The 26,316-nt window shown below is 39.7% G+C and overlaps 2 protein-coding genes across 3 annotated transcripts in view; one reads left to right on the top strand and one right to left on the bottom strand.

Annotated features, from left to right (window-relative positions):
- col4a5 (collagen, type IV, alpha 5 (Alport syndrome)) overlaps positions 1–26,316 on the bottom strand; it is a 362,461-nt gene that overhangs the window by 182,946 nt on the left and 153,199 nt on the right. The gene's annotated exons all lie outside the window — the stretch shown is intronic.
- The window catches only part of col4a6 (collagen, type IV, alpha 6), a 51,627-nt gene that overhangs the window by 19,491 nt on the left and 5,820 nt on the right, over positions 1–26,316 (top strand). Inside the window, exons 7-40 of one of the 2 annotated variants that reach the window (XM_072458495.1) lie at positions 486–548; positions 629–664; positions 1,552–1,593; positions 1,671–1,760; positions 1,850–1,903; positions 2,281–2,343; positions 2,758–2,802; positions 2,898–2,951; positions 3,424–3,493; positions 3,569–3,679; positions 4,669–4,815; positions 7,415–7,507; positions 8,135–8,292; positions 8,520–8,702; positions 9,277–9,460; positions 11,444–11,488; positions 13,465–13,536; positions 13,871–13,978; positions 14,803–15,021; positions 15,760–15,918; positions 18,257–18,427; positions 18,657–18,800; positions 19,561–19,683; positions 20,157–20,338; positions 20,778–20,841; positions 21,025–21,102; positions 21,194–21,301; positions 21,970–22,077; positions 22,508–22,579; positions 22,995–23,114; positions 23,303–23,419; positions 23,997–24,158; positions 24,273–24,371; positions 24,590–24,739. In XM_072458495.1, the coding sequence (XP_072314596.1) occupies positions 486–548; positions 629–664; positions 1,552–1,593; positions 1,671–1,760; positions 1,850–1,903; positions 2,281–2,343; positions 2,758–2,802; positions 2,898–2,951; positions 3,424–3,493; positions 3,569–3,679; positions 4,669–4,815; positions 7,415–7,507; positions 8,135–8,292; positions 8,520–8,702; positions 9,277–9,460; positions 11,444–11,488; positions 13,465–13,536; positions 13,871–13,978; positions 14,803–15,021; positions 15,760–15,918; positions 18,257–18,427; positions 18,657–18,800; positions 19,561–19,683; positions 20,157–20,338; positions 20,778–20,841; positions 21,025–21,102; positions 21,194–21,301; positions 21,970–22,077; positions 22,508–22,579; positions 22,995–23,114; positions 23,303–23,419; positions 23,997–24,158; positions 24,273–24,371; positions 24,590–24,739 (3,694 nt within the window). The remainder of the gene's footprint in view (positions 1–485; positions 549–628; positions 665–1,551; positions 1,594–1,670; positions 1,761–1,849; positions 1,904–2,280; positions 2,344–2,757; positions 2,803–2,897; positions 2,952–3,423; positions 3,494–3,568; positions 3,680–4,668; positions 4,816–7,414; positions 7,508–8,134; positions 8,293–8,519; positions 8,703–9,276; positions 9,461–11,443; positions 11,489–13,464; positions 13,537–13,870; positions 13,979–14,802; positions 15,022–15,759; positions 15,919–18,256; positions 18,428–18,656; positions 18,801–19,560; positions 19,684–20,156; positions 20,339–20,777; positions 20,842–21,024; positions 21,103–21,193; positions 21,302–21,969; positions 22,078–22,507; positions 22,580–22,994; positions 23,115–23,302; positions 23,420–23,996; positions 24,159–24,272; positions 24,372–24,589; positions 24,740–26,316) is intronic. The other variant, XM_072458496.1, reaches the window with a different exon arrangement.

Raw genomic sequence — 26,316 nt, 5'->3', positions numbered from 1 at the left:
ATTTTGTGTGGTACACGTTTTATTTATCTTAATGCGCCTTGTAATTATCTATGAAAAATGATCGGAAATAGACCGTTCATTGACAGTGCGCCTTATAGTGCGGAAAATACGGTATATACATTTGAAAGTAATCACACGGTTACATGCCCTCACATAGACGAGTTTACAGTTGTGGAGTGAGAAACATGACACAACACACAGAATTATGATGAAATAGACTTAAATTATAGCCAATAGCTTTAAAATAGGCTAATATTCAGATGAATAATTTAAGCTTTTTCAAAATGTGCAAAAATACTTGTTTGTAAATGTATAAAGAATGACACTAATGTAAGTCTGGTTAATCATGTTTAATCTGATAATTGTTTTTAATTGATTGACAGTATTAATATAATTTCAACTCATATTTGGCTGGACTAACTGTATAATATGTCTTTTATGTGTATTCAGATCATATATAATGTGTACATGTGTTCCTTGTGCAGGGGCTGCGAGGTCCTGATGGTGGACCTGGTTATCCTGGACCAATCGGACCTACAGGATATCCTGTAAGAGACAACCAATCATCAATTATTACACAATAAAAGAAGATGTTAGTTCTTTTGTTGAATACATCTGGTGTTTTTAGGGTCCACCTGGTCCCTCCGGTCCCCCAGGCCCCATGGTAAGCACTGTAATCATTTTATACAACAATATACATCTATACATAGGCGGGGAGTACTTCTCAGAGTACTTTTCTGGCAGCACATGGATGTCAAGATGATTAGATTCATCAATAATTGTGATTATTCAGGTCACAATACAAACATAAGAACCAAAAATAATAACCGTGACCATTTTAAAAGCGAAATTAAGTGTTTCTGAATCAATCTGTTTGGTCAGAAACTTGAGGAGTTGCAACGTGTTTCCTTGTTTGCTCATGTTCTCAGTAATCGTGAATAATGGTTAATAATAATCGTGGATAATCGTGAATAATGGTGAATAATCGTGGATAATCATGGATAATCATGGATAATCGTGAATAATTGTGAATAATGGTGGCTAATCGTGATAATGGTGGATAATGGTGGATAATGGTGAATAATGGTGCATAATGTTGAATAATCGTGGATAATCATGGATAGTGGTGAATAATGGTGGCTAATTGTGGATAATCGTGAATAATGGTGAATAATGGTGGCTAATCGTGGATAATCGTGAATAATGGTGAATAATGGTGCATAATGTTGAATAATCGTGGATAATCGTGAATAATGGTGAATAATGGTGCATAATGTTGAATAATCATGGATAATCGTTAAATCGTGATGTTTTTTCTTACAGTAATTGTAAAATTTTATATCATGACGTCCCTATTTACACCCTCCCTTCAGATATGATTTGTTTTGGGATTTTTTGAGATTATTCTTTGGAAACACCAGAATCGGTGCATTATTCGATATTTTGTCCGTCCGATTACATCAACTCATAAATAATAAATCAGATCTTAACTGTATTTCGTGTCCAAACTGTCAAATCTCTGGCATTTAACTCTTCATTCTCTGGTTCCAGGGGAGCCACGGTGAAGGATATTGGGGAGAGAAAGGAGACAAGGTAAATGCGGCATATTTTAAAATGCTAAAATAAAACGCCTTTCACTTTGTCGTTTTGACGGTCTTGTCTGTTGCCAGGGCGACGTGGGTCTGCCTGGTCCGAGCGGTTCTACCGGCGATGAACCTTTGGTCAGCGAACAAACTCTCACCATTTACAAAGGCGACCGGGTAAAGATGGAGCCGCTGCAGATCAGCTCAAACCTACTTTTTTATATGTTTCTTATCAAAAATGTGATTATATTTCTTATTTTCTGAAGGGTGACCCCGGTCCGAAGGGGGTGCGTGGGTATCCTGGCAGCCCTGGGCGACCGGTAAGTTCAAGAACGATAAACATTCTGCGATGAAACCAACTCTAATATGAAACTAATTGTATTTTTTGTCGTGATTTGGTGTTTAAGCTGTAATATTGAACACTACTTTAGAAAACTGCCATTTTATCAGCTTTTATGCAACCCTCTTGATATATTGTTTCAATATTTGCAAAAGATGGGTTTAATTACATATATATAAATGTATATCTTTATGTGAAAAATAACAATAGCAGAGCCTTGTCATTAGTCATATAAATGATGAAGAACAACTGGACTTAATTTACCTAATTTATGAATTTAAATAAGAATAAGTCTAATTGTTCTAGTTTGATTCTTGTTCAGGACAATTATTCATGCACATTTGACATGTTTTACAGGGACCGTTTGGATATCGTGGATTGGTTGGAGAGAAAGGAATACCAGGATATCCAGGCGCACGAGTAAGAACAAGATTCACTTACTATAATCACATTCTTCAGAATCAGAATCAGAATTAATGCCATTGTTAATGAACAAAATTCACAAACATTGGAATTTGTCCTGGTGCAACACAAACAACAAAACATTGAACAATGAATACAAAACAATGGACAATGAATAGTTACCAGATATATATTAAAAAAATAGGTTAGTAAAGTTCAAATAAGGTTAGAAATAGGTATGATATCTGCATAAATAACATATGTAGTGCAATAAGAAGTGACAGTGCAGTGAGTGCAGGTGCTTAGGCAGTGTTCATGAGTCCAACAGCAGAGGGAAAGAAACTCTGCCGTTGGACTCAATAATGTTGATTATAATATTCATGCATGATCTCCAGCCCTTTGACTTCTATGACTTATTTTGTTGCCAAACAGGGTCCACCTGGTTTTAATGGACCCCCAGGGACACCGGGTCAGCAGGTATGTTCACATATTCTACTTATGAGGTCACATGAAACACTATTTATTAGTTCATACAAAGATGAAATAATGCTATTATTATTATTTGTCTATAGGGATACAGAGGCAATCCAGGCTTTGCAGGTTTTCCAGGAACCCCAGGAGGAAAGGTAAATCAATTTGCGTTTTGTTGAAAACTGCTGTTGATTTTTAAAAACAGAGGCTAAAGTAATGACATTTGTCCAGTAGATGGAGCTAAACAAAGTACATTTCTGTGACGCGTTCATTTAGGACTTAACAATAAAAGCCAATCTGAAGACTTACATTATATTGCTTGCACTTTCAATGTGTTGTACTGTTTTCTATAGTTTTCTTCAAATAATTAATAATGTTAGCTAACTTAGCTCAGCAAAAATGTACACAATGCTTCAAATTCCATCTTGTAGTTAATTTTCTTCAGTCATTAACTTGTTGAAGGCTTAATACAAAACATTTACAGTGAAACAATAACTAAAAGAGTTTAGTTTGGTTTGTTGTGTTTCTATATTTACCAGAAGTTCTCATGATATTTTTTAATGTTGGTAAAAAAAATAAAAAAGCTAAAATAGCAAAAGTCATGTCAATAATAACTCTTCTGTTCAGGGAGAGCAAGGAGAAACGGGAGTTCCGGGACCTCCCGCTTACGTCAATGGTTTTGGCACAGCAGTTCAAGGTAATCACTTCTACACAATGTGGACAAAATGTAAACGCTGTCTTTGTTTTAATACTCTTGGACTTCATGACGTAGGTCCACCCGGTGACAACGGGCGTCCTGGGACCCCTGGCCCCCGCGGAGACCAAGGTCCTCCCGGATTTCCAGGTCTTCCAGGAGTTCCAGGAACCTTCACGGGAACTGGAGGTAGGAACTCTGCCATGCATTTAGTCTTTCTAAATATGTAAGATATCACAACCAAAGGAGATTCAGTTCTAGACACATTAGGGATGGACCGATGCAGCTTTTTCAGTTCCAATACCGATATCAATACTTCTCTGTCAATATCCAATTAACTGATACCAGGGAACTTTATTTACAACTACTTCAACAGGATATCAAAACTTCCTAGAAGATTCAGAACCTGTAAAATAATGTAACTGAATTCTGCAAGTTCTGAGCTGTAAAATGAAGTATTACGTGACAATATTTACTGGGTTGAAGTTCATAAAGTTATGTTTCTTCTTCTCAAAATGGCTTATTGCAATATTCAATCAGTCTCTGAAGAAAAGGAATCATCAATCAACCAACCAAGTGAGTAATGTGTGATGGACTTAAATGAAAAACCCTGGCAGTTAGATGCGTAAATGAAGAGACGTTAAGGACATAATGAACTGGGAGCTGTATATATAATTTTGCACTTGCTGTTTTAGAGGTCTGCAAAATTGTAATATTGAGTGTATCGTCTATAATTTAAACTCATAAAAATCCATCTTGATTTTAAACTATAGTGTCATCTAGGGAAGGGAATAATGTGATTTTTATTTCTGAACCTGTATTTTTATGGTTGTGCTACATTTGAATCTCAACCAACCAGTGATTAAAACTAACAAGAATACCCTTTTCGTGTTGTTGATTTAAAAAATACTATATTATTGTTATCAGGGACAATAGTTTCAAATCAAAATTTTAAAACGACGAGTTGGCCACTGTCCAGGGTGTGCCCCGCCTAAGGCCCAAAGTCACTGGGATAGGCTCCAGTCACCCACGATCCTGAAAGGGAACAAGCCGTAGAAAATGGATGGATGGATGAAAAAGAGAGCTTAATATTTGTCATTTTCTCCCAATCTCTCCCAAACAAACAGACTGTGGCTTTAACAGCTTCATTAAAATGTGCTTTGTCTCTTCTGCCGCAGGGCGTGGAGCACCAGGTTTCCCCGGTACACCAGGGCCAAAGGGAGAGAAGGGCAGCCCCGGCCTCCCGAGCTACGGCCCCGAGGGTCAGGCCGGGACCCCTGGACTCCAGGGACCACCGGGCGCTCGTGGACCTCCTGGACCCTCTGGTAAAACATAATAATAATCAGCTTCCTTTCATTGTGGTAGTTGCTGCCTGTTATACGCTCGATTTAACAGATAAGACATTTGATTTAAGTTTAACAGCCGTAAGATTTGTGTTTACTACTTGCACGTGTTATATATATATCTGTTATTTACTTGTTTCAAGGGGACAGTGTACAATAATCAAACGTTTATCCTAGTTTATGGTTGATTCTCTGTTGATTAATTATTGGGCCTATTATTATCAGCATTTGTAGTTGACCTAATGTTAAATCAATGGAGATTTTAAGATGGTAAATTCTAAACTTAGCGGAATTCTGACCCTATAAGAGTAATAAATGTAGTGACATCTTTGTTGTTTTCACTCATTTATAACTGACAGACTTTTTACACTGCTGCCAAAAACATTTCTTTCAGAACAGACGCAGTGTCATCATCCGAAGGACTTTAAACCACAAAATATGCAATGATAAAGATCAACATGTGGATTTACTGAGGCCAATCATGCACACTTTTATTGGAACACAACAATCTCTCTCTGCATGCAGTAAAAACTGCAATTAAATACATCCATTGAGTTTATAACCCACCATTGTCATCTGTTTTGGGCTCATGCGACCAAGATTTTAAAAAAATTGCGCTGTGAATGGGACACAAAGCTCCTAAAATTGAAACAATGGAGTATTTTTGGAATATACTGTCACAAAGAAAAGGAAAGTGGGCTCAAATACCAATGGGCATTTAAAGATGGCAGAAATCCCTGGTTTGACGGGCGTAATGAGTCATATATGCCACACAACATGCCACACAACATGTCACACAGCTCGGATGATTGTATCTGCTTCACATAATGTTAAAAAGAGAAGAGAAAAGGGAGTTTAGGATCATTTCTAGATTCAACACCAATGTATAGCTTAAAGTAGAGTTATATCTCACTAATTGTATTGTCCTTCAAGGCCCCAATGAACCCTGCGTCATCTATCCTTTCGACCAACCAGGTATCAACAAAGCGGCTGTATTGTCATCAACAACATGACAATAATGAGCCTTTTCAAAAACACAACAGCCTCAAAACAATACTTTCTTTACCTAACTGCCCCTGCGCTGTGCTATACTGTCGCTGGCCTGCAGGGTGTGCTGGTGAGTGGAAGCTTCAGACTTGGATGGGACGCTCCAAGCCGCTTTACTCGTCTTTGACCAGAAGATGTCGCCAGTGATTGGTTCAATGATTTTTCAAGGAGCGTCACAGTAAAGACAAAGACACATTCGACTATTGAACTTAAGTTTACACATCAAACAGGGGCATATTCTTGATCACGGCCAATGCAAAATCATTGAATCAAATCTTCAAGCTCCTTTATATTTTCAGAAAGAAAACATACAACTTTCCTCTTGCAAAGGCAGCTTAAATCTGTATCAGACAAGTAGATTCCACACTGTTCAGGTGAGAAAGAAAGTGTGGAATCTTAATAAGAATGCTTCTTAGACTTAAAAGGCTGCGTTTGGCCCCTGACCTTAGCGCCTGTCCCAGGTCGGGCTTCTGCGACCTTCACACATGGATCTATTCAAATATTTGTATTTTATCTTATTTGCCTTCACAACATAAACTCTGGCGTAAAGAGGCTCAGTTTCACCTGGACTAAGACTAAACCAGGGTTAGGCCCTAAGCGATGGTCGTCAGAGTGGGTCCAGCTCGACTCAGTCGGTCCCTCATCTGCCTGAAGAGTGGGTCCAGTTCGCCTCAGTCGGTCCCTCTTCTGCCTGAAGAGTGGGTCCAGCTCCAGTCTCCTCGTGTCCGTCTGTCCGTCTGTGAGAGTCGGATCTCTCCTTCACTGGAACTCCTCCAGGTTTCTACGTTTTTTTCCCAAAGAGGTTTTTTTTTGTAGTTTTTCCTGGCCGAGAAGGAGAGTCTAAGGACAGAGGACCCTGGGACATCGTCCCTCGCCACCACAGACATTGTCTGACTTCATCGCCACCACAGACATTGTTGATTCATTTCTCCCTGTGGCCCTCAGAGGCAACTGTTGTTGTGATTTTGGGCCTTACAAAAATAAATTGATTTGATTTGATTTGATTTGAAGTTGTATTTCAACATTTGTTTTTCAATTTTGAGATCGCATTGAAAAATAGAAAATCAAACAGTTTATTGTCATTTGTTTTGTGAATCAAAACCTTTTTTCAAAATCAAACATTTACCATATACAGGCCCCTCCTCTCTGTGTGCTATTGAAGGTCCTATTGGACTGTCATTAATCTATCATGTATATTTGTGTTATTTATGCTCATGAAGGTTGTTTTCTTATGATTATCTTGTCTATATGGGGAATAGTACGATTCAAAGAAATGTCTTGGGTATGTTTTTCAGTGCTCTAGGGTTAAAGTTTAATAGTTACAATTCTGGCCAGTCCCTGACACACATACCACGTCCTCAACTTGCTTCTTTCCACCTCAGATTTAGGCTTGATCTTTCCCCTGTTAAAGTTCCTCGCTCTCCGCTTTCAGCAGCTGCGCAGACTCCAGGGGTCAGCAAATTCATTCGCCAGCGCTCCTGTGACTGCTAAGAGGGCCAAAATACAGCCAATAACGTCTTTGTGTATTTTGCAGGTCCTACTGTATCTAGAGTTACTGTCCCGGGACAACCTGGACTGCCTGGGGCCAGAGGAGAGCCCGGTGGTCCAGGATATAATGGAGTCAGAGGTACGTCGTGAGTAAGACAAGACAGAGCTGTTCAGAGCTGAGCGGTTTGAGTCTCTCTCCTGGCCTTGCACACGCTCAGTGGGTCCTAGGGCAATAATAACAGGACCATCTCTACAAAAGAGAGACACAGTTCAAGAGGAAAACAAGTGTAGATCTCACTTGTCACAGAACACACACAGAACTCATCAAGACTTTGACACACCCACATAAGATTTGACCCTCTTAGACTTGTCTCAACACATTTGCTATGACAGCCACAGACTTGAGCATTTCAAGGTCATTTCAAGGTTAACACAGAGACATACACAACAGAAAACCATTCACGCTGACGTTAAATCACTAGAGACAATTTAGAGTTGCCAATTTCCCAACAAACTGGGAAACAAACCCATTATTACAAAAAAAAAGAAAGAAACACAACTCTAAGTAAATAGTAAATATATAACATGGTTTGAAGCTCATGCTGACATGACAACAAACTTCTTTGAATCAATGGAACATGTCTTGCCCAAGGACACAACAGTTTGAATTGGCCTGAGTATGATCCAAATGTCTTAGTTCATTTATAGTTTAAATAAAAACTTCCAGATATCATGACAATGTGTTGTCACTGTCCTTGTCCTGCAGGTGATCCAGGTGACTGTGCCTGTGCTGGAGGTGGTGTGTCTGGGACGCCGGGCCCTGAGGGGCCACCCGGACCCACTGGGAGCCCTGGGTTTCCTGGAGGAAAGGGAGAGCCTGGAGACGGAGGATCACCAGGATTCAACGGACTCCCAGGACCTGTTGTAAGTCCAAACCTTCTGCATTAACTTAATAAAGTACAGTACATGAAATACATATAATACTTAACACTAACACTCTTTATCCAAGGATTAGTCTCATTTTAGGCCTGGTTTGCCTTTGTCTCAACTTAGAGTTACTTTTAAATCTACAATGTTCAGTTTCTCTCTCTTTTGTATAAACGGCTTGTGACCTTCTTCTTTAGTCACGTATGTTTCTGTCTCGTTCTTAGGGCCCCGCTGGATCTCGAGGTGGATTTGGTCGTAAAGGAGAGAAGGGCGCTTCGTACTATCCCGTTCAGGGTTTGGGGGTGAAGGGGGAGATCGGAGCTCCAGGACCCAGAGGACCCACTGGAGAGACGGGCAATTCTGGAAGAGATGGACTGCCTGGCTTTCCCGGAGCCCCTGGGCCCCCAGTGAGTATCAGAGATTTAGAGACACAACTTTGTAACTTTTGGAGACTTTCTGACCACAACGGATGAGTAGTTCTCCAGCAGTGATTCAGCAGTGATAAACCAGAATTAAACCCGGACTAAAACACAGATTTAACTAGGATTTAACCAGAGACTAGACCAGGACTTAATTGGGTCCATCAATGATTCTTGGAGCTTTTTTGGGGCCGCTACAGGCATTTTGCCAACAGTGCATTGGAATAAGACTGATCCTTTTCCAGGCTGATTTATAACACATAAAGTTCACTTAAAACTCTTAATTATTGCTTGTGCCGTAAATTAATTGATGCTTGAAAATCTGTGTTGGAATATATATATATATATATATATATATATATATATATATATAATCACCACAAAACATATGTATATAAAGCACAGATTTAGTACTTTTATTATTATTATTTTTTCTATATTTCTTAAGGAACTTTTTTCTTAAGATTTTTTTTTTTAGACTTTTCTTACATTTTATTGTTCTTTTTTGGAACCATAAAGCTTCACAACTTATAAAAGAAGTGACTGATGTGTCTGTTTTCAGGGCGATGGCGGTTACGGCACAGTCGGTGAAAAGGGCTTCCCAGGAATCCAAGGGGCAAAGGGTCGTCCTGGAGGTCCCGGAGAGCCAGGGGTGGGCTACGCGGGCACCCCCGGGTACAGAGGCGAGCCCGGGGACCCCGGTATCCCCGGTCTGCCCGGAGCACCCGGTTACCCTGGAGAGAAAGGTCAGTGCGACGTGTGACGTGACCTGCAAAAAATATCAACCTTTATTTATTGAGATGACTTGAATTGAGCAGTTGACAAGATTTATTTACTTATTGGGCCTGGATTTTTTTTGCTTTTATTTGTTAATTTACAACTATTAAAGAAGAAATTAACCACAAAAAAATACAAAATACAGTAAAAAAAACTGAAAATATGACAGCAAAGAAACACAAAGAAGAAAAAAAACACTTTGCCACTAAAATATGTTGCAAATTATGTGTGTTGAAAGTTACCAAAGACAAGAAAAACATAAAAAAAAAACCTTTATTACATCATTTTGGCCGAGCACAGCCTTCCTCTGGGTAAAAAACTGCAATGAAACAAACAAAACAAAATACATTTCTTTCATAAGTCAATTTGCCCAGTTTCCATTGTACAAATATGTTGGTACATTCAGCACAAAATTGAAATTAATATATATTCTTAATCAAATGCATTTACTGTGTTGTCTTGTGGATTAAACAGTTCTGACTGACTTGAATACGTTTTTATATTTCAAGCAACTGTTTGCCATTGGAACTAGCGGATGTGTTTGCTTGAAAAAAGTATAAAAGTAGCAAATAAAAATAGCAAAACGTCTTAAAACTAAATGATCTTGACCTTCTCTGTGAATAAATCTAAGCTCAATTCAACATAAATACTCATGTTATTTCAGCTGACGTAGAGTGTGTGAGTGGATGTGACGTCTTCTTCAGCAGGACGAGGCCACGCCCATCTCATCCATCTCTGTAGTTCTAGTTCTTCACGTAGAGTCCATGTCGTGTCCGTTTAAACCCCTGAGCTTTAGGTACAGGGGCCAGTCCCGGGTTCAGGGGCCAGTCCCGGGGCCCTCGGCAGCTTCCCGCCTTCACGCCTGCTGCAGCTGTTAACTTCATGATTAATGGTCTCCATTAATGTGCTTTTCTCTGCAGCCCCATCACAAGAATCATAATCCAAAAAACTGCTTCTGTTTAACAGTGATTATGTATTTGCTGAATGTGTAACAGCCACTGTGATTGTTTCAGTCTCGGAAAACACTTTTTGGGGTTTTAAATGCTGAGGAAGTGGGTTTATTTTATTTATTGTTACTGTATGAACCACATATAAAACAGGCACTGGTAAATATAGGGTTAGAAACACATTTAATCACAAATTTAACCACAAATGTACTCGTCTTACTAAAAACATTGCACTGAGGGACAATAATAACTTAACCTACACAAGGAGCACAGCAATGAACACACAAATAGATCTGATCAGACCTTTTATCAGTCCATTGTATACATTACTTCCATGCATTAGGCTTGATTGCACAGAAGAGTGGATTCTAAATGATGTAAATCTTAAACTAATGCATAATTATTTAGTTATTTAGTTAAGATCATGTTCACTTATTTGGAGTTGAAGCAGAATTGCATCCAAACTCCTGCTACTCCTGTTACTCCATGTTGTGCCCTTCCATAACCAGTAGAATCACTTTATTCAGAAACGACATTCAGAGAGCGCTGTTTTCCACTATTGTTTTTATTTATCTGTGTTCGACGAAGGTTTTCTGAGACTAAATGACACAAAGTCCAATACAGTGTGAATGTGCTACTGCTCCACTGATCCAATGATGCTATTAATATGAAGGTTATTGCCACTCACAACATCCGAGACAACAACAACGACGTCTAAAGAGTATTATAAACCATTTCAAGTCTGTTGAGTCTCGTGCTGTTGGTAGTGGAATAACCAGAAAAGATTAAAGCAAGAGTTTATTTTGCTTTTGCCTCTCACTGCCTCAATAATGAACTGATATCCGTTTGATGAATTGAATGAAATGCTTAACCGGCGCATGCAAATGACCCTAACTGGCTTTGTGTGCTGCCACCTGTGCCTCTCTCTCTCTCTCTCTCTCTACCTCTCCACCCATCGCCCGCCTCTCGATCGCCCACGCCCGACCCGTGCATGTGTCTGTCCAGGTGACAGCAGCTGTGGAGGGGTTTATGACGGCGAGAAGGGATCGGGTGGGTAACTAACCATTTTCATCCAGCAGGCATCGCGGAGAGAGTGTAGAGCCCGAGACGAGAACGCAGAGGGAAAAAACGCTGCACACCTGATTAGAACAGAAGTTTACAGAACAAATAGTGTCAGGAGGTTTATTTATGTGCTGTTTTAAGAAAAAATGCACTAGTCTATTTACTCTAGGGATGTCACAATGTCAAGTTTTAGTGATTACTGTGAGGAAAAACATCACGATTTTATGGTTATTGACAATTATTGACACGATGACCATGAAATCTTTAATTTTCTTTCTTTCCCATTGCATAATTGCATATTGCATCATATTACTATTTCTCACATTTATGACTAGCTTTGTATTTAGCTATTATTTTCATAGTATAGATTGAATTCAAACGACTTTTCATTCTAGAATAACACAATAATCGACCGATTGATCAACCGAATAATCTTGACGTTTGCTCTGGTCGTAGTACTGACATTTGTCCAGCAGATGGCACTGTACATAGACTTTCTACCTCTTAGAACCTGTAAAAATGATGTTTTTAGTTCGTAACTTCAATAGCAGAAACCCAACCAAAGTTTACATAAATCTTAACTGAACGATTGAATTTTTCTGAAACTTTTTGATGTGTAAACAGCACCATAAATGTAAAACTCAAAATAAATGTAAAACGCAAAATAATGACTTTATTAGTATATGATTGGAATAGATCCCACAATAATTCCAGAGCAGATTATAATACTTTATTTTATTTATTTGAATTGTAACCATATATTCAGCCATGTGTTGAGAATGAAGCCAATGGAAGAACGTCACTCCCTGAGCTTTAGGGACTCCATTTGGCCGAGTTTGATCATGACTGACATATATAATAAGCTCATATATAATAAGAGGAATTGTCTCTTTACATACAGTGTTATTTGAGACATCTGGACCATCACAGAGCAGATCCTTCTCTACTTCCACCAATCAGAGCTGCACAAACCCGGCGCATGCTGTAAAGTCCTGCCTGCAGAGCTACAGCGCTTTTAACCATTTTCATTCACAAGGAAAACATAAACATCAATATCGACTTTATAATTGATTCATTCATTTTGGAATTTTTCATTTTTTTTCCACTAACTGCATTAAACCCAGACAAACCCATCAATTAACCCAGAGTATGAATGGACGCGGCAGACAATCAATGCAACGCACAATCAGTGTGTAATTCTCACATTTGTAAAGCATAATGTGTGAGTAAATGATAGGATTACTTTGTCTGTTAGGATTTGTAACGCGGCGCTTTGTGTAAGTATTTTATGAATCAGAATAGAGCATTGTCAGAGGTGGGTAGTACTCAGTTACATTTACTCAAGTACATTTACTTGAGAAACTTTTAGTAGTTTTCAGAATCATAAAACGCTTTAATGTCATTGAGCAAAATTCACAAAGTAGGAATGACCTTTGACCACACAGAGCAGCACAAAGCATTAATGTTACTCCTCCGTGAATACTATAGTACTTACAGTGTATCTAACAGTACTCTGACTATACACGTCTTGGTTTTTCTTACAAAAGTTACAAAAGCTTTATATTGACAATATTAAATGACCGCTCCATCAGATATACTTTTTATTTTTTATTTGACCAACATTTGCGCATTATTTAAGGTTTTGTCCTTACAATTACATTTAGTATAATTGCAGTAAGTATACAATTACATTAAATATAACTCAAATGATATGTTACTATACTTTTGTTACTATACCGTTACTTGGACTACTCTATGGTACTTCCACTTTTATTTTGAAGAAACAGTGCTCTTACTTGTGAAATTACCTCTACCCACCTCTGATCAGTATTACATATATTTAGTTATGTATTTGAGTACTTATTTATTGATTCTTGATATCAGTAGCTTGTGTCTCATTTGTCTAGTCCATTGTCTGTCTTTGTTCAAATGTGACTTCTAACTTGTCATGACCACGACCACAGGCACAAATCTTCCCTGCGTTGTTCCTGGAGAACCTGGAGATCCTGGTTATCCTGGTGTCCCGGGGCGACCAGGTAAAACACAACAACAAGCTGCCTTTCAAGTTCCTTCACAACTGTTTTTGTTAACCTTTTAGTCTGCCACAATGCAACAAAAAGTCAGTGTTTGAACCAGTAGAGGGCAGCAGAGTTCATCTTTGTAGCGCTCTTTCAAACCGAAAAAGCTGAAGAAATGTTGTTTTTCGACATGAATAAATACATGGATAATAGTAATAATAATAATAATTATTATAATAATACTGCATTAGATTCTGCTTTACCCAATCTGTAATTTTGAATGAAACGAGATCCATATTCTTGTTGTTATTAAGATGTTCACATTCTTACCTGTTCTTGCGCCTGCCCAAAGGTCTAAAGGGAGAGCCTGGTCCCAATGGGAACCCGGGACGTCCTGGTTTTGACGGATCCAAAGGAGAAAGGGGAGATGCAGGTTATGGAGGCCAGCCAGGACCCCAAGGTAAATCTATGGACTTCAAACTATATTTTTTTAATACTAATTAAGTTTAGATGACTTCCATCAAGGCCTTATCCCTCACACATTGTGGAATATGCAGCCTGAAAACATGGACTATCCACTAGACTAGTCTATTAAACTGATTAAACCACCTAGACATTATTAAAACTATTTTCAATTTGGCTTCAGTTCAGGTCATCTTATAATATCAGTACAGATTTTACAAAAGTGATCTAAATCTACTCCTCAAACTGCCCTTTAACTTGCCAAAATCATCCAACTGTATCTAGCTAATGACCCCAAAAGCTGATGAAAATGCAAACACACATGTGAGTAGGGCTGCATGGTCTAGTCAAAATATCAAAATGCAATTACATTTACAATTTATGTGTCCTTAGTGAGATTCTGTTCAAAGTTCCCATTTGAAACACAACCAGGAGAATTGACTAAAAGACTGAACTGACAAACTAATGAAAGAATCACACAACTCCGCCCAATTGTGTCTCTCTGAATTGAGTTCTGCACGATATCAGTCTGGACACGCGCTCTGCTGAAGCGGTCATGATGAATATTTTAATCTTGATTGGTCGAAGCGTCACAACAACAGGAACAAGCTGAAATGTCAAACCCAGTCAGAGACAAACACAGACTTCTTCCCCAGCCTCAAATACACAAAGCACTTCTACGTGCACGTTTTGAACCTTGAATAGTCTGTAAATCTCCTAAAAGAGGCCATAACTACAACGCTACAATGAACACAGTGATTGGTCCTTGTAGCGTTTTCAGAACTGTAGCATGAGTTCTTAAATCCATCTTCTTTTCTCTAGGTTTCCCCGGCCCCAGAGGAGACCCTGGTGTCCCCGGCGTGCCTGGGACCAGTGTGGATGGAGCCCAGGGAAAGAATGGTTTCCCTGGTACACCCGGACAGAAGGGCCAGCCCGGAGAGGTTCTGGGGGCCACTCCAGGATCTCCCGGAGCCAATGGCTTCCCTGGGGCGCCTGGAGACAAGGGCGAGCCTGGGACTCCTGGAGGACCTGGTCGACCTGGTACGTGTGGGACCAGCAGTAGATATTTATGATAACAATGCTAAAGGAAGCTACATACAGAGAGTGTTTCAGAGGCTGCACTAGCACATGATTCATGATTGGCTCACGGCGTCAGGCTTTGGTAGGTTTAAACTATGGATTTAATATGTTAGGTGTGTTCAGGATGAGCAGTGGAGGTTTGATTCTCTGCACGAGGCCGCTACATCCTCATTGGACACTTCCTCTCTCCAGACGAGGCGCAGCCAAACTTGCCTCATGACATTTTTTTGCCGTCATAAACCACAGGGCACAGAGGCCAGCGCCATCTTGTGTTCATCTGCCTGATCTTATTATAGTTCCATGATGTAAACCTCGTGTGCTTTCTGATGAGAGAATCCTCTTCTTCAGAAACAAAACACCTCATTACAACTTAAACAATGTGGACATTTTGTAATTTTGTTTATGTAGAGCAAATAAAAAAGGTTAACAAAAGACCTCCAAAGAAGCTACTTCACATACTGGACATAACTGACATATCTTGTTCAAAGTTTGTCAAATTAGCTGTCAAGCGTTGAATGTAATACAATAATGACTCAAACAATATGAATAAATCAAACTACATGTGACTGAGCTGGTGCTGAAGGGACAATGTTATATCTCGATTTGATATGTCCCGGTTTATATATCTGTCTTTCTAGTGTTTTTCTAGTCTTAATTTGCTTTTCTTTGAACCATCTTGACCTCTGGTTGGCCCCTCAGGTCTGGACGGGCGTAATGGTGTCCCCGGGCTGAAGGGAGAGCGAGGAGTGGACGGGTCCCCTGGTTACCCGGGGGCTCAGGGACCTCCAGGATTATACACCGGAGCAGTCCCAGGACGCAGAGGCGACCCGGGCCCCAAAGGACTGAGTGGAGCTCCAGGTGAGAGACATTTACTCCACAGCCATTTTAATTGTCTTTTGAAACGAGGAAGAGCTGAGATTTGAGATCTGTCAATGATAATGACGAAATGAACGTAACAACAAAGACCTTTGACTATTTAAATGAAAGCATGATTTTATACAGAGAAGAAAAGAAAAGCACTGTGTTTGTCTCCATGGAGATATGGGTCTTTGCATGTTAACCATTAAACTCACCCATCCTGCAGTACATACATGATACATTTAGGATTACATTTATTGCTCAAAAATGCCTTGAACAAACATGTATTCTGTCACTTGGCCTGGTGGGCTCATTCTGTGTAATATTCAAGGCAAAGTAAACACATCTCCATGGAGACAAGTGGACACTCCACTAGAAAAGTTACACAGCAGAACTTCAATTCAACTTTGAATATTTCAGGTTATATTTTTCTTTCTTTTTTTAACATTAAAAAGCCAATGAAAATGCCCAATGACACAATTACTGTTTTTAATGTTTAATAATTGATCATAATTGAACTTTTTTGGATGTCTTAAGAGTTCTTTATGGCGTCTTGTATCTATTGAAGTCGATAGGGAAACTGATATTTGTGACTTTCAGACCGTATTTTCTCTCTTGCCAGTGACTTGGACCAATGGCACTTCACCTCATGTTAGCTGTATTTTGATTAATTAATTTTATGGGCACAAACTGGAACATATCCCTCCCACTTTCTCTATTTGTAACTAGGACTTATTTAGAAGGACCGATTTCAAACTTAGACTTACTTTACCAAAAGATTAAGCCTTTATTTGGAGGAAAATAAAGCTCAAAAGTGTTATATTTGTCATCATTTCACTCTGAAGTCTGGAAGTTACTTGTTTATTTGTATTTGACTCTCCTCAGTTTCACCATGAGTCTCAGTCGGCCATGTTGTGTTTTTCTCTTTCATGGATCTGTTCTTCTTGTCTCTTCCTCCTCCTTTCCCTCCTTCCTCCTCCGTTCATCCTGTTTTGTTTGTGGTGTTGGGTCATTGCTGTAGGCTGTCCAGGTGAGACACATCCATCCTCCTCCTCCTCCTCCTCCTCCTCCTCCTCCTCCTCCTCTTCCAACCATTAACACTTATTCTATCACTTTTCAAATGTCCATCTCAGCCAACATTGACTTGTTCTCGTGTCACTGCACTTTTGGGATTTTCATTTCGCCGCGATGTTGGCTTCGAATGGACATTTTGGCAATCTGTGTGGTCAATTCTAATCATTACTAAAACAGGTTTATACAATTTCCGCAAGTGCTTTTGAGGAAAAACTAAAGCAACTTGCGAAATGAACTAAAACGCCGTTACATTTCCAGCACATCCACGTTCTAAACCTGCATTCAGGAGGCATTCGACGACAATATGTGTAAAGATAATGGTCATAAGTAACAATATGACTCATAGGGGTGTGTTGAAAATGGCTTACAATTTATAAAATTTAGTATTTAGCTTGCTTCATCCCAAACAAGCCTAAAGCTGTTTAACATGGCTAATTCAATCTGCCATTGTACTTGGAAAATGTATTATTATTATTATTGATCAGTGCAATTTGAGGCTGAATCAAGTGTTCGTTATTCATTTATTTCAAATGCCAAGTGCAAATGCAGATTTCAAAGACAATGGAGCAATGTAATGATACTTTACATTGAAATTCATGTCTTTGTCAAAGTGTGTGCTGTTGTTTTTGTGACTTTAACGCTGCGTCGTGTTCCTGTCGCGTTGTCTAAAAGGTTTCACAGTGCGGCGTAAAGGCTCTGTTTCGTTTTGGGCGGTTTTATGGCTCAAAGACTAAATGTAAATCCTGCGTTATGACTCTGAGCGGTGTCGCCTCTTCACAGATCTGACCCATCACCAGAGATGTCACGATATTTACCTTTATTGTGAGAAGAAACATCACGATTTAACGACCAAACAACACTAAAATCCTTAATTGTTTTGCATTCAAATTCTCTAATGAAATCAAACTTTATGAATGATAGATTAAAATGAACGTGACATAAAATATAAATATTTTTTATGTATTTATAGAGTTATATATTATATAGAGTATAGTTTGAATATTGTAACTTAATATTGCTTCTAAAATGGTGACAATTCTTACTGTTTTGTGTCCTGAATAATCATGATTATTGATTAACTGAACCTAATGGTGTCAACCGCTTTCCTCCATGAAAATAGACACGTTTAATGCCAAACTGTGGAACATTCTAGGCAAAGCAATGCCATGTCCTTCGAGAACGTTCTGCAGTGCACTTCTGACCATCAGGTAAGTCATGACTGGACCTGCAGGACAGTGAACTAATGATATGTTTGCCGCTTTAGGTTTCCCTGGACGTAAAGGAGACTTGGGGGATCCAGGCTTCCCGGGCCCCGCTGGTATGAAGGGAACCCCGGGTCTGCCTGGCATCCCTGGGACCCCCGGACCCCAAGGACCTTCCGGACTCCCAGGACCAGGCACCGTACCTGGCAGACCCGGAATACCCGGCTCCAAGGGTAAGATCCGGATTATTGTCAATATCTAACTATTTATTTGTCAAAGCCAGAACCAAAATCCATCTCCTTTTAATAGTCTATGATATTATTATTATTTTTCCATATGATTCTAACGTTAAAATAGTTTCTCTGCATCTTTTTGCAATTTTGATGTTATTGCCCAGTGGAAGAGTTGTTTTTCAATGTATATGATGTATTACATGTATGGTTCCATTGCTTTGTTTCTCAGGGGAGAGAGGTTTCCCAGGCCTGCTCGGGTTCCCTGGTTCTCCCGGTCGTTCTGGAACTCCTGGTTTTCAGGGTGTGAAGGGTTATCCCGGAGATCCTGGTAGAAACGGACTTTCTGGAGGCCCTGGATACCCTGGACAGAAAGGTACATGTTCTCTTGGTTATTAATGTCCCTAGTTTAGTCCTGGTTTAGTCCTGGTGAAGGCTTTTAAACCTGGTGTAGAACTAGTTTAGCTTTGGTTCAAGATTAAATGTTAAATATGAAAAGTACGTGTCAGCAAAGTTGACAGAAAATGGACAGAATAGAAGAGAGAATAGAAGAGAGAATAGAAGAGAGAATAGAATGGAATAGAAGAGAGAATAGAAGAGAGAATAGAAGAGAGAATAGAATGGAATAGAAGAGAGAATAGATGAGAGAATAGAAGAGAGAATAGAATGGAATAGAAGAGAGAATAGAAGAGAGAACAGAAGAGAGAATAGAATGGAATAGAAGAGAGAATAGAATTGAATAGAAGAGAGAATAGAATGGAATAGAAGAGAGAACAGAAGAGAGAATAGAATGGAATAGAAGAGAGAACAGAAGAGAGAATAGAATGGAATAGAAGAGAGAACAGAAGAGAGAATAGAATGGAATAGAAGAGAGAACAGAAGAGAGAATAGAATGGAATAGAAGAGAGAATAGAAATAGCATGTACTTTGTTTAAAATAGTAGTGATTTTAGTACTCAAATAATTATCTTCAATTTGACTTGCTTAAGAGCTTTAGACCTGACTTAGTCCTGGTTTCATCAGGTATAGTTTGTCATGAATTAAACTCCAGTAAGAAAGATTTTGGAAGTTTTATTTGGTGCAAGACGTACATTCTCCAATGATCTCGCAGTCACAGAATCCTGTTGTGTGGCTCAGGTGACAGAGGTTACCCCGGTCTCCCTGGTCCTCCCGGCTTCGCTCGTCCATCGGATATCGTGGAAAAGGGGGACTATGGAAACCCCGGCATCAACGGTTTACCTGGATTCACCGGACCCAGAGGTACAGTCACTACTCCCATGTAATCGATCATGTTTTCCATTTAACTCTATGTAAAGTGCTTCATTTGACATTATAATAGGAGTTGTAAAGCAAAATTGCATTGATGGAGGTTTAAAGGTTTTGGGCAAAGATGTTTTTTTAATTTATTGTCGGCAAAATATTTATTGATAATGTAATTTTGAATGTATTTTTACCCCCGAATTTCAATCGTAACATTTAAAAGACATTATCAGTTAAATACAGGATAAGCATACACAAAAAAAGCAGAAAGAAGCTTAAAATATTATACTATACATTTCAATTGAATTACTTAATGTGGTTGTTTTTATCTGTTTCTAAAATCCTGTTATTGTTCTTCATTCGTTGATTTAAAAGAATATGTTGGCATGGATCTTTAAACACATCGAAATATAGAAAATGTAACTTCTATAACCAAACATTTTTGCAATTGTGGATTTCAAATATTTCTCCAGGTGACAAAGGTCTGCCCGGTCAGCCCGGTCGTCAGGGTCTTCCTGGACTTCCTGGTTTCGCAGAGCAGAGTAAGGGTCTTCCCGGAGTGCCTGGTTTCCCTGGGATACCGGGATCGCCAGGCTTCCCTGGACCCAAGGGAGAGGCTGGGATCAACGGATTCCCTGGAGGGACTGGACCGAGGGTAAAACAGCACTGATGACATAATAAACCAAAGCAGTTTTAATGTTACTGAAGAAACATTCAGAAACATCTTTGTGTCGTGGTGTTTTCACCAGTTTGAGTTTAGTGCAATAAAAATATTAGATAAGATAAGATAAGATATTCCTTTATTGTCCCACATGGGGAAATTTCATTGGTGCAACGCAGGTAGATACAGAGGTAGATACAGAATAGATACAGAATAGATACAGGTAGATCAGTTCTTGATATAAAATCTAACCAACTTACTCACTGATATTAGCTGTCATGGTGTTGATTATGTTGTCGATCTGAAATTTTATATATATAGTCATATTTACTCTATACGTTGCTTGATAGAAAATATTTCAATATGATATCTATTATACAGTTATTTCTATTGCACAAATTGTCTTGTCTTTGCTGATAACCTTAATTTCTAGGGTGATGACGGAGTTTCTGGTTTACCTGGAAATCCTGGAGAGTCTGGTCGCCCTGGTGCTAAAGGTCAGTACACACGTTTCATGGTTCAGTCCTGGTTTAGAACCCGTTTGTGATTGTATTGAACTGGGTTAGACTAATCAAGCCCTTTATTAAATTAAGAATTAGTGTCAGTAGCCACAGCTGCCCTGTGACACTCTGCAATGACATTGAAGCCTGTTCTCACTCTTACTTTCCTTCGTCTCTCAGGTCTCCCCGGAGATTCTTATGGCGGTTATCCAGGAGGCCCCGGACCCAAAGGACAGCCTGGAGACGCAGGTTACCCAGGTCAGGCACACTAAAGCAGGTGTTAAAATATCAAGAATTCAATGTAACTAACTATGTTGGTAATCTAATATTTCATATGTTTTGCTTTTAGGTGGCCGTGGGCTGGATGGTGCTCGTGGAGATGACGGGTTCCCAGGAAGTCCAGGATTCTCCGGACCAAAGGGACAGCCCGGTGAATCTGGACAATCAGGACTGACAGGTAAAATATTACAGCAATTTGCAAAACAACAGCAGCTTTGCTTCAGATCTGTGGAGAAGGAGATTGATCTATATCTATACTCACAAAGGTCAGGTGATCCAAGATCCTTTCCTCATTTCTGAAGTAATTGGAAGGATTTTGAAGCTGACAATAAGCTTAAAGAGAAAAACGGTCTTCTGTATTACCGGTGCAATCTGGAGTACCACAGGGTCCTGTTCTTGCCCTAACCCTGTTCTTTTTTTAAATGTTCTTTCAAAGATGGACACCAGCAGGAGACAACTGAGCCCAGTGTCCCAATAGTACATCATAATAATACAAACAGGTTTTTGGTATAACCTCCCTTATGACGAAATAAAAACGGCTGTATAAACTATACATATAAACAATATAAACTCAAAAACGGTTTGAGTTTATATTGTTTTAGTTTTGAAACCCTTGTTGCTATGGACTGCTCCCGGGTTAATGAGGATTACATTGACATAAATACTGATGGAAAAGTAGTCTTGGTTGTCACTTGTAATAGCCAAAACATTTAGATGACACAAGCCTCCACTAATTATCTTTTCTTTGGTTTGATCTTTATTGACTTTGCTTCACACGACTGCAGGAACTGTAGCTTGGTCTATGATGGAAGTTGCATTATACTAACTCTGTACCATTTTCTGCAGGTTCCCCTGGTTTCCCCGGACCCAAGGGTCTTCAGGGATACCCAGGACAGAGGGGCTCAGACGGGCCACCTGGAGGTCCGGGTGTGCCTGGTGGACCTGGAATTAGAGGTAAAGAACCACATTCATGTCAAGTTCATTTCAATATCACATTTAACTTTATCTGACTAAAGTGCTTCACAGAACATATCAATATGAGTTAAGGCAGTGTTTTGTGGCAAAGTGGCAAATATTGTCATTGGCAATAGTGAGTGTCTTGCTTTCTTTTTTGGATCAGAAGTAAACTTGTAGCAGTACATTATTCATCAATTACATGCGTGAAACCATTTATTTATTTTCAATGCGCACCTGGCAATACCTCAAACTGGTTGAAAATTAAAGAATTAAAGCAAGAAATGCAGTAGAATCAATTATTAATGTCAAAAACAAATAAAACACCATATCAACTATAAGAATAGCTTACATACTTTACAAATATGTATCATTGACCACTGTTCAACACAAAAGCTGGTGGAGTCTCTTACTTATTGCTGCGTTTCAGGTTTGTCCGGTTCTCCTGGTTTGGACGGACTCAACGGACTCCAAGGACCCAAAGGACTTCCTGGAACGCCAGGTAACTCTCCAGTAAATGTCCAAATGTCACTCCGTGGACTAAAGAATCGCTTTGTAGGCATTGATTGCTTAAAGTTTATGAAAATTAATTCACAGTATTTTACATTTTGTTGTTTTGTTTAGAAAGAAAGCAGTTGTAACATTTTAATATATTTCAATATATACTTTTTGTAAGTTAAATGTAATATATTTGCTTTCATTCTCCTGCCAATACATACAAATTGTGTATAAATATGCAGCTGTTTTTAGATTTTTAGCAACTGATTTTATTTTCCTATTCTGCTGTTTTACATAATATTGTGGATAATATATTGTAGTTTTTGTAATATGTTTGAATATTGTTTATAATTGTTTATAATCTTATAATACAAAAATGTCACAATTAGGCCTTGTGGTTAAACCAAACTTTCTTGCAGGTACAAGCTTAGGCGGTCGTCCCGGAGCCCCAGGTATCCCAGGACAGAAGGGAGAGAGAGGCGTGTCTTTCCCAGGATCCCCAGGTTACAATGGGGCCAAAGGAGAGCGAGGAGCATCAGGTAAAACACAGTGATGTTTATAAATGAAACATGGTTATGCACTAAGGATTCAGCTTGTATTTTAGTCATTACTGAGTCTATTATTGTGAAGCAAATGCGAATAACTGCTACAAGTCACATTTTACGAGGTAAAAGTGTCTCTCTGAGTCAAAAAACTGTGATAATTACTGTATTTTGTTTGGTACTAGGTGGTCCCGGACTGCCAGGTTACCCCGGTCGCCCTGGTCCTCCAGGTCCCACCTCTGTGTCCAGCGCTGTGGGTCCTCTGGGGGATCCTGGTCTGCCTGGTCTGGATGGAGAATACGGTGAGAAATATTAAGAATAATCCTATGATTTTTGCATACTTGTTATTACTAGGTTGATAGTTCTAGTACTTGTAGATAGTGCTGTGGCGTCATTATTTTATTTATTTATTTATTTATATCTTTATTATTTTTCCCCTCCATCCCTTGTTGGGAAATGGGAGGTTTTGTTTATAAGAGATCTTCTGCTGAAAGTGTTTTTCAAACTTCCTATAAGTGATCTGTTCTTTTCTTCTGTATCTACCTCTGTATCTACCTGTGTTGCAACAATGGAATTTCCCCATGTGGGACAATAAAGGATTATCTTATCTTATTATTTTTAACAACATTTTTCTGAAGAGACCTGGTTTGCAAACCTTAAGCAGTGCTGAGTTCTAAAACAGAATCCCTCTAACGCTGTCATCAAAAACGGACCTTTTCTGAACACTCAAGCCTTAAATGCAGAACAAAAAGATTTTTCAAACATGCACACATCAAAATACAAACTTTGAGTAAACTAATGATAAGGGGGAACCATTAAAATATTGGAAAATGCTCATAAAACGTTGTATAATAAGGTTGTTTCTTTCTCTTCTTCCAGGTTTCCAGGGCCCTCCCGGTCCCCCTGGCCCCCCCGGCCCAGGCACCGCTCAGGGGGACAGAGGTGACCCCGGTCTCCCTGGCTTCCCTGGAACTCCAGGTCAGAAAGGAGAACCTGGTTTTCCTGCAGGCCCTGGCAGCCCCGGTCGCCCTGGGAACAAAGGTAAGACAGACATTGCATTGTTGAATAAATGAAATCATCTCATAGCAGCATGTTGAAAATAAGGGGTCGATAAAAGATAGAAACGTTGTTAAATATGGCACATGTGTGTTTTAGGAGAGAGAGGTGACTCTGGATTCAGTGGAGATCCAGGTCTGAAAGGATTTTCTGGTGATCCTGGATATTACGGGGGAAAAGGAGCCAAAGGATTTAGAGGTAAGATTCACTTTTCTGATGACCTGAATTTATGGGGGCAAACTGTTGTTGTTTCACGGGGCATTGCATTTGGTGTAAAAACATAACTATTTTATAAATGAAGCAGCCAAAACATTACATAAAATTATCTTGTGCAACCTCAAAACAGCAGCGTATTGAACAAAAATAGAAATGATGGATTAACTAACAAAATACTTTTATCTTGTGTCTTTTCTTAGGTCCTCCCGGGCGTAAAGGTCCCCCCGGTTTCACCCTCCCAGGCCCCCCGCCCGGTCGGCCCCTGTACGGAGACGCGGGCGTGGCTGGAGAGTCCGGAGGCTCTGGGTTCCCTGGAGAACCTGGTCAGCCTGGAATGCCCGGACGTTTTGGTAAAGGATAAATACTTTATTATTTCTAGTCTACCTATCACCGATCCAGAGTTTAAATGGTTTCTTTGTTGTCTTATTGACTGATGTAGTCTTGGTTTTGACCTAGTTAGGCCCGAGCGCCACAAGCTGGCGAGAGGCCTATTAATCTCGTAAGGCCGTGCGAAGCACGGCTGCGAAAGTGCGCACGTAGTGCGCACGAAATCGAGCGCGAAGCGCTCGCCCACTTCCAAACACTCACTAACGCACTCCTCCACTCATGCACGCCCCGTGCATACTAATTAGTTGTAGGAAAATGGAACATTACCGTTGTAAACGGGCGAAGCCCGTGCAAAAGTTCGCACTAAACGAGCACTTTACATTGGGATGACGACCGCGAAGCGGTCGTCATCCCCATATAAAGCACTCATTTGCGCTAAGTAGCTCACGAATACGTTCCCCATCTCTTGCATGTTCCGTGCATATAAGCATGTAATGCAAAAATTGAACATTATTACTGTATAGAGGGCCAAAAACACAAAGTGGGCGGAGCCCACTCAAAATTATCGAAAGTACCCGTCAGTGACCAGGGACCCACACCATGAGGTAGGAAAGCGCGAGCGCTTTCCGAAAATGTATAGTTTATGATATTTGAAAAATGGGAAACATTGTTTTCGCATCGGAATATTATTCTTTCTTTCTTTCTTTCTTTCTTTCTTCTTCTCGGGACCAACCCCCCTATTTTTCACCCAGTGAACATTGACGAAAAGTCACAAAAATTTGCACACCTCTAAAAATCGTGCCTCTCTACATTCTGGCTATTTCCCTTTTCTAAAATAAAAAAAATTGGCGCGTCAGCGCCACCAAATGTACCAAAAATGCATTGAGAGATGGGAAATGACCCAAAAAAAATCTGATCGTAGAATCATGAAATTTGGCGCAGAGGTAGATGGTGACAAGAGAAGTAAAAAATATTATTACGGCAATGCCGTCCGCCCAACCAAATGTCGGCCATATTGCTTCAAAAATGGCTAAACATGACTTCGGAGTTTTTCCAAACGTCGTACTTTTACGAACTCCTCCCAGGGCGTTGGCCCTAAAAAGCTGAAATTTGGTGAAAATGCTACTGAGGAGTGGGACATCAAAAGTTATCCAAATTACATTGATACCTCTCACGGTCTCTGTGCGGCGAAGCCGCAAACTGTAGCTAGAATTTCAGAAATCTCCCATATTTAAAATTTCTGCCGTTTGCGCAGATAAAGTCCGAATTGCGTCAAATTAGAATCAGTTGTTAAACTCTTTGCCCTAAACCTACTTGAAGTGAAATAAATTCATTTGGCGCCACAGCGCCCCCTACAGATTTTATATGGAGGTTAAATGTTTAGTTATGTTTAGCGTAATAAAAGGACAATTGGGGCGCGTTAGCGCCCCCTCCTCTTGCGGCGTGGCGGCGGTGTGGCGGCGGCGTGGCGAGGGCCGATCATTGCCGCTTGCGGCTATATTTTTGATCTATTCTTTTCTGATTGGATCTACACTAGTCTTGGCTCTCGTACAGTTTGGGTTTAAGGCTAATTTGTCCCATTTAGACCTGGTTCAGTTCT

The sequence above is a fragment of the Eucyclogobius newberryi genome, unplaced genomic scaffold (assembly GCF_026437365.1).
Source record: "Eucyclogobius newberryi isolate DKJ021-1_F unplaced genomic scaffold, fEucNew1.0.hap1 SCAF_22, whole genome shotgun sequence".
Taxonomy (NCBI): Eukaryota; Metazoa; Chordata; class Actinopteri; order Gobiiformes; family Gobiidae; genus Eucyclogobius; species Eucyclogobius newberryi.
Note: the sequence above shows the minus strand (reverse complement) of the source record. Positions and strands in the feature narration are given on the sequence as shown.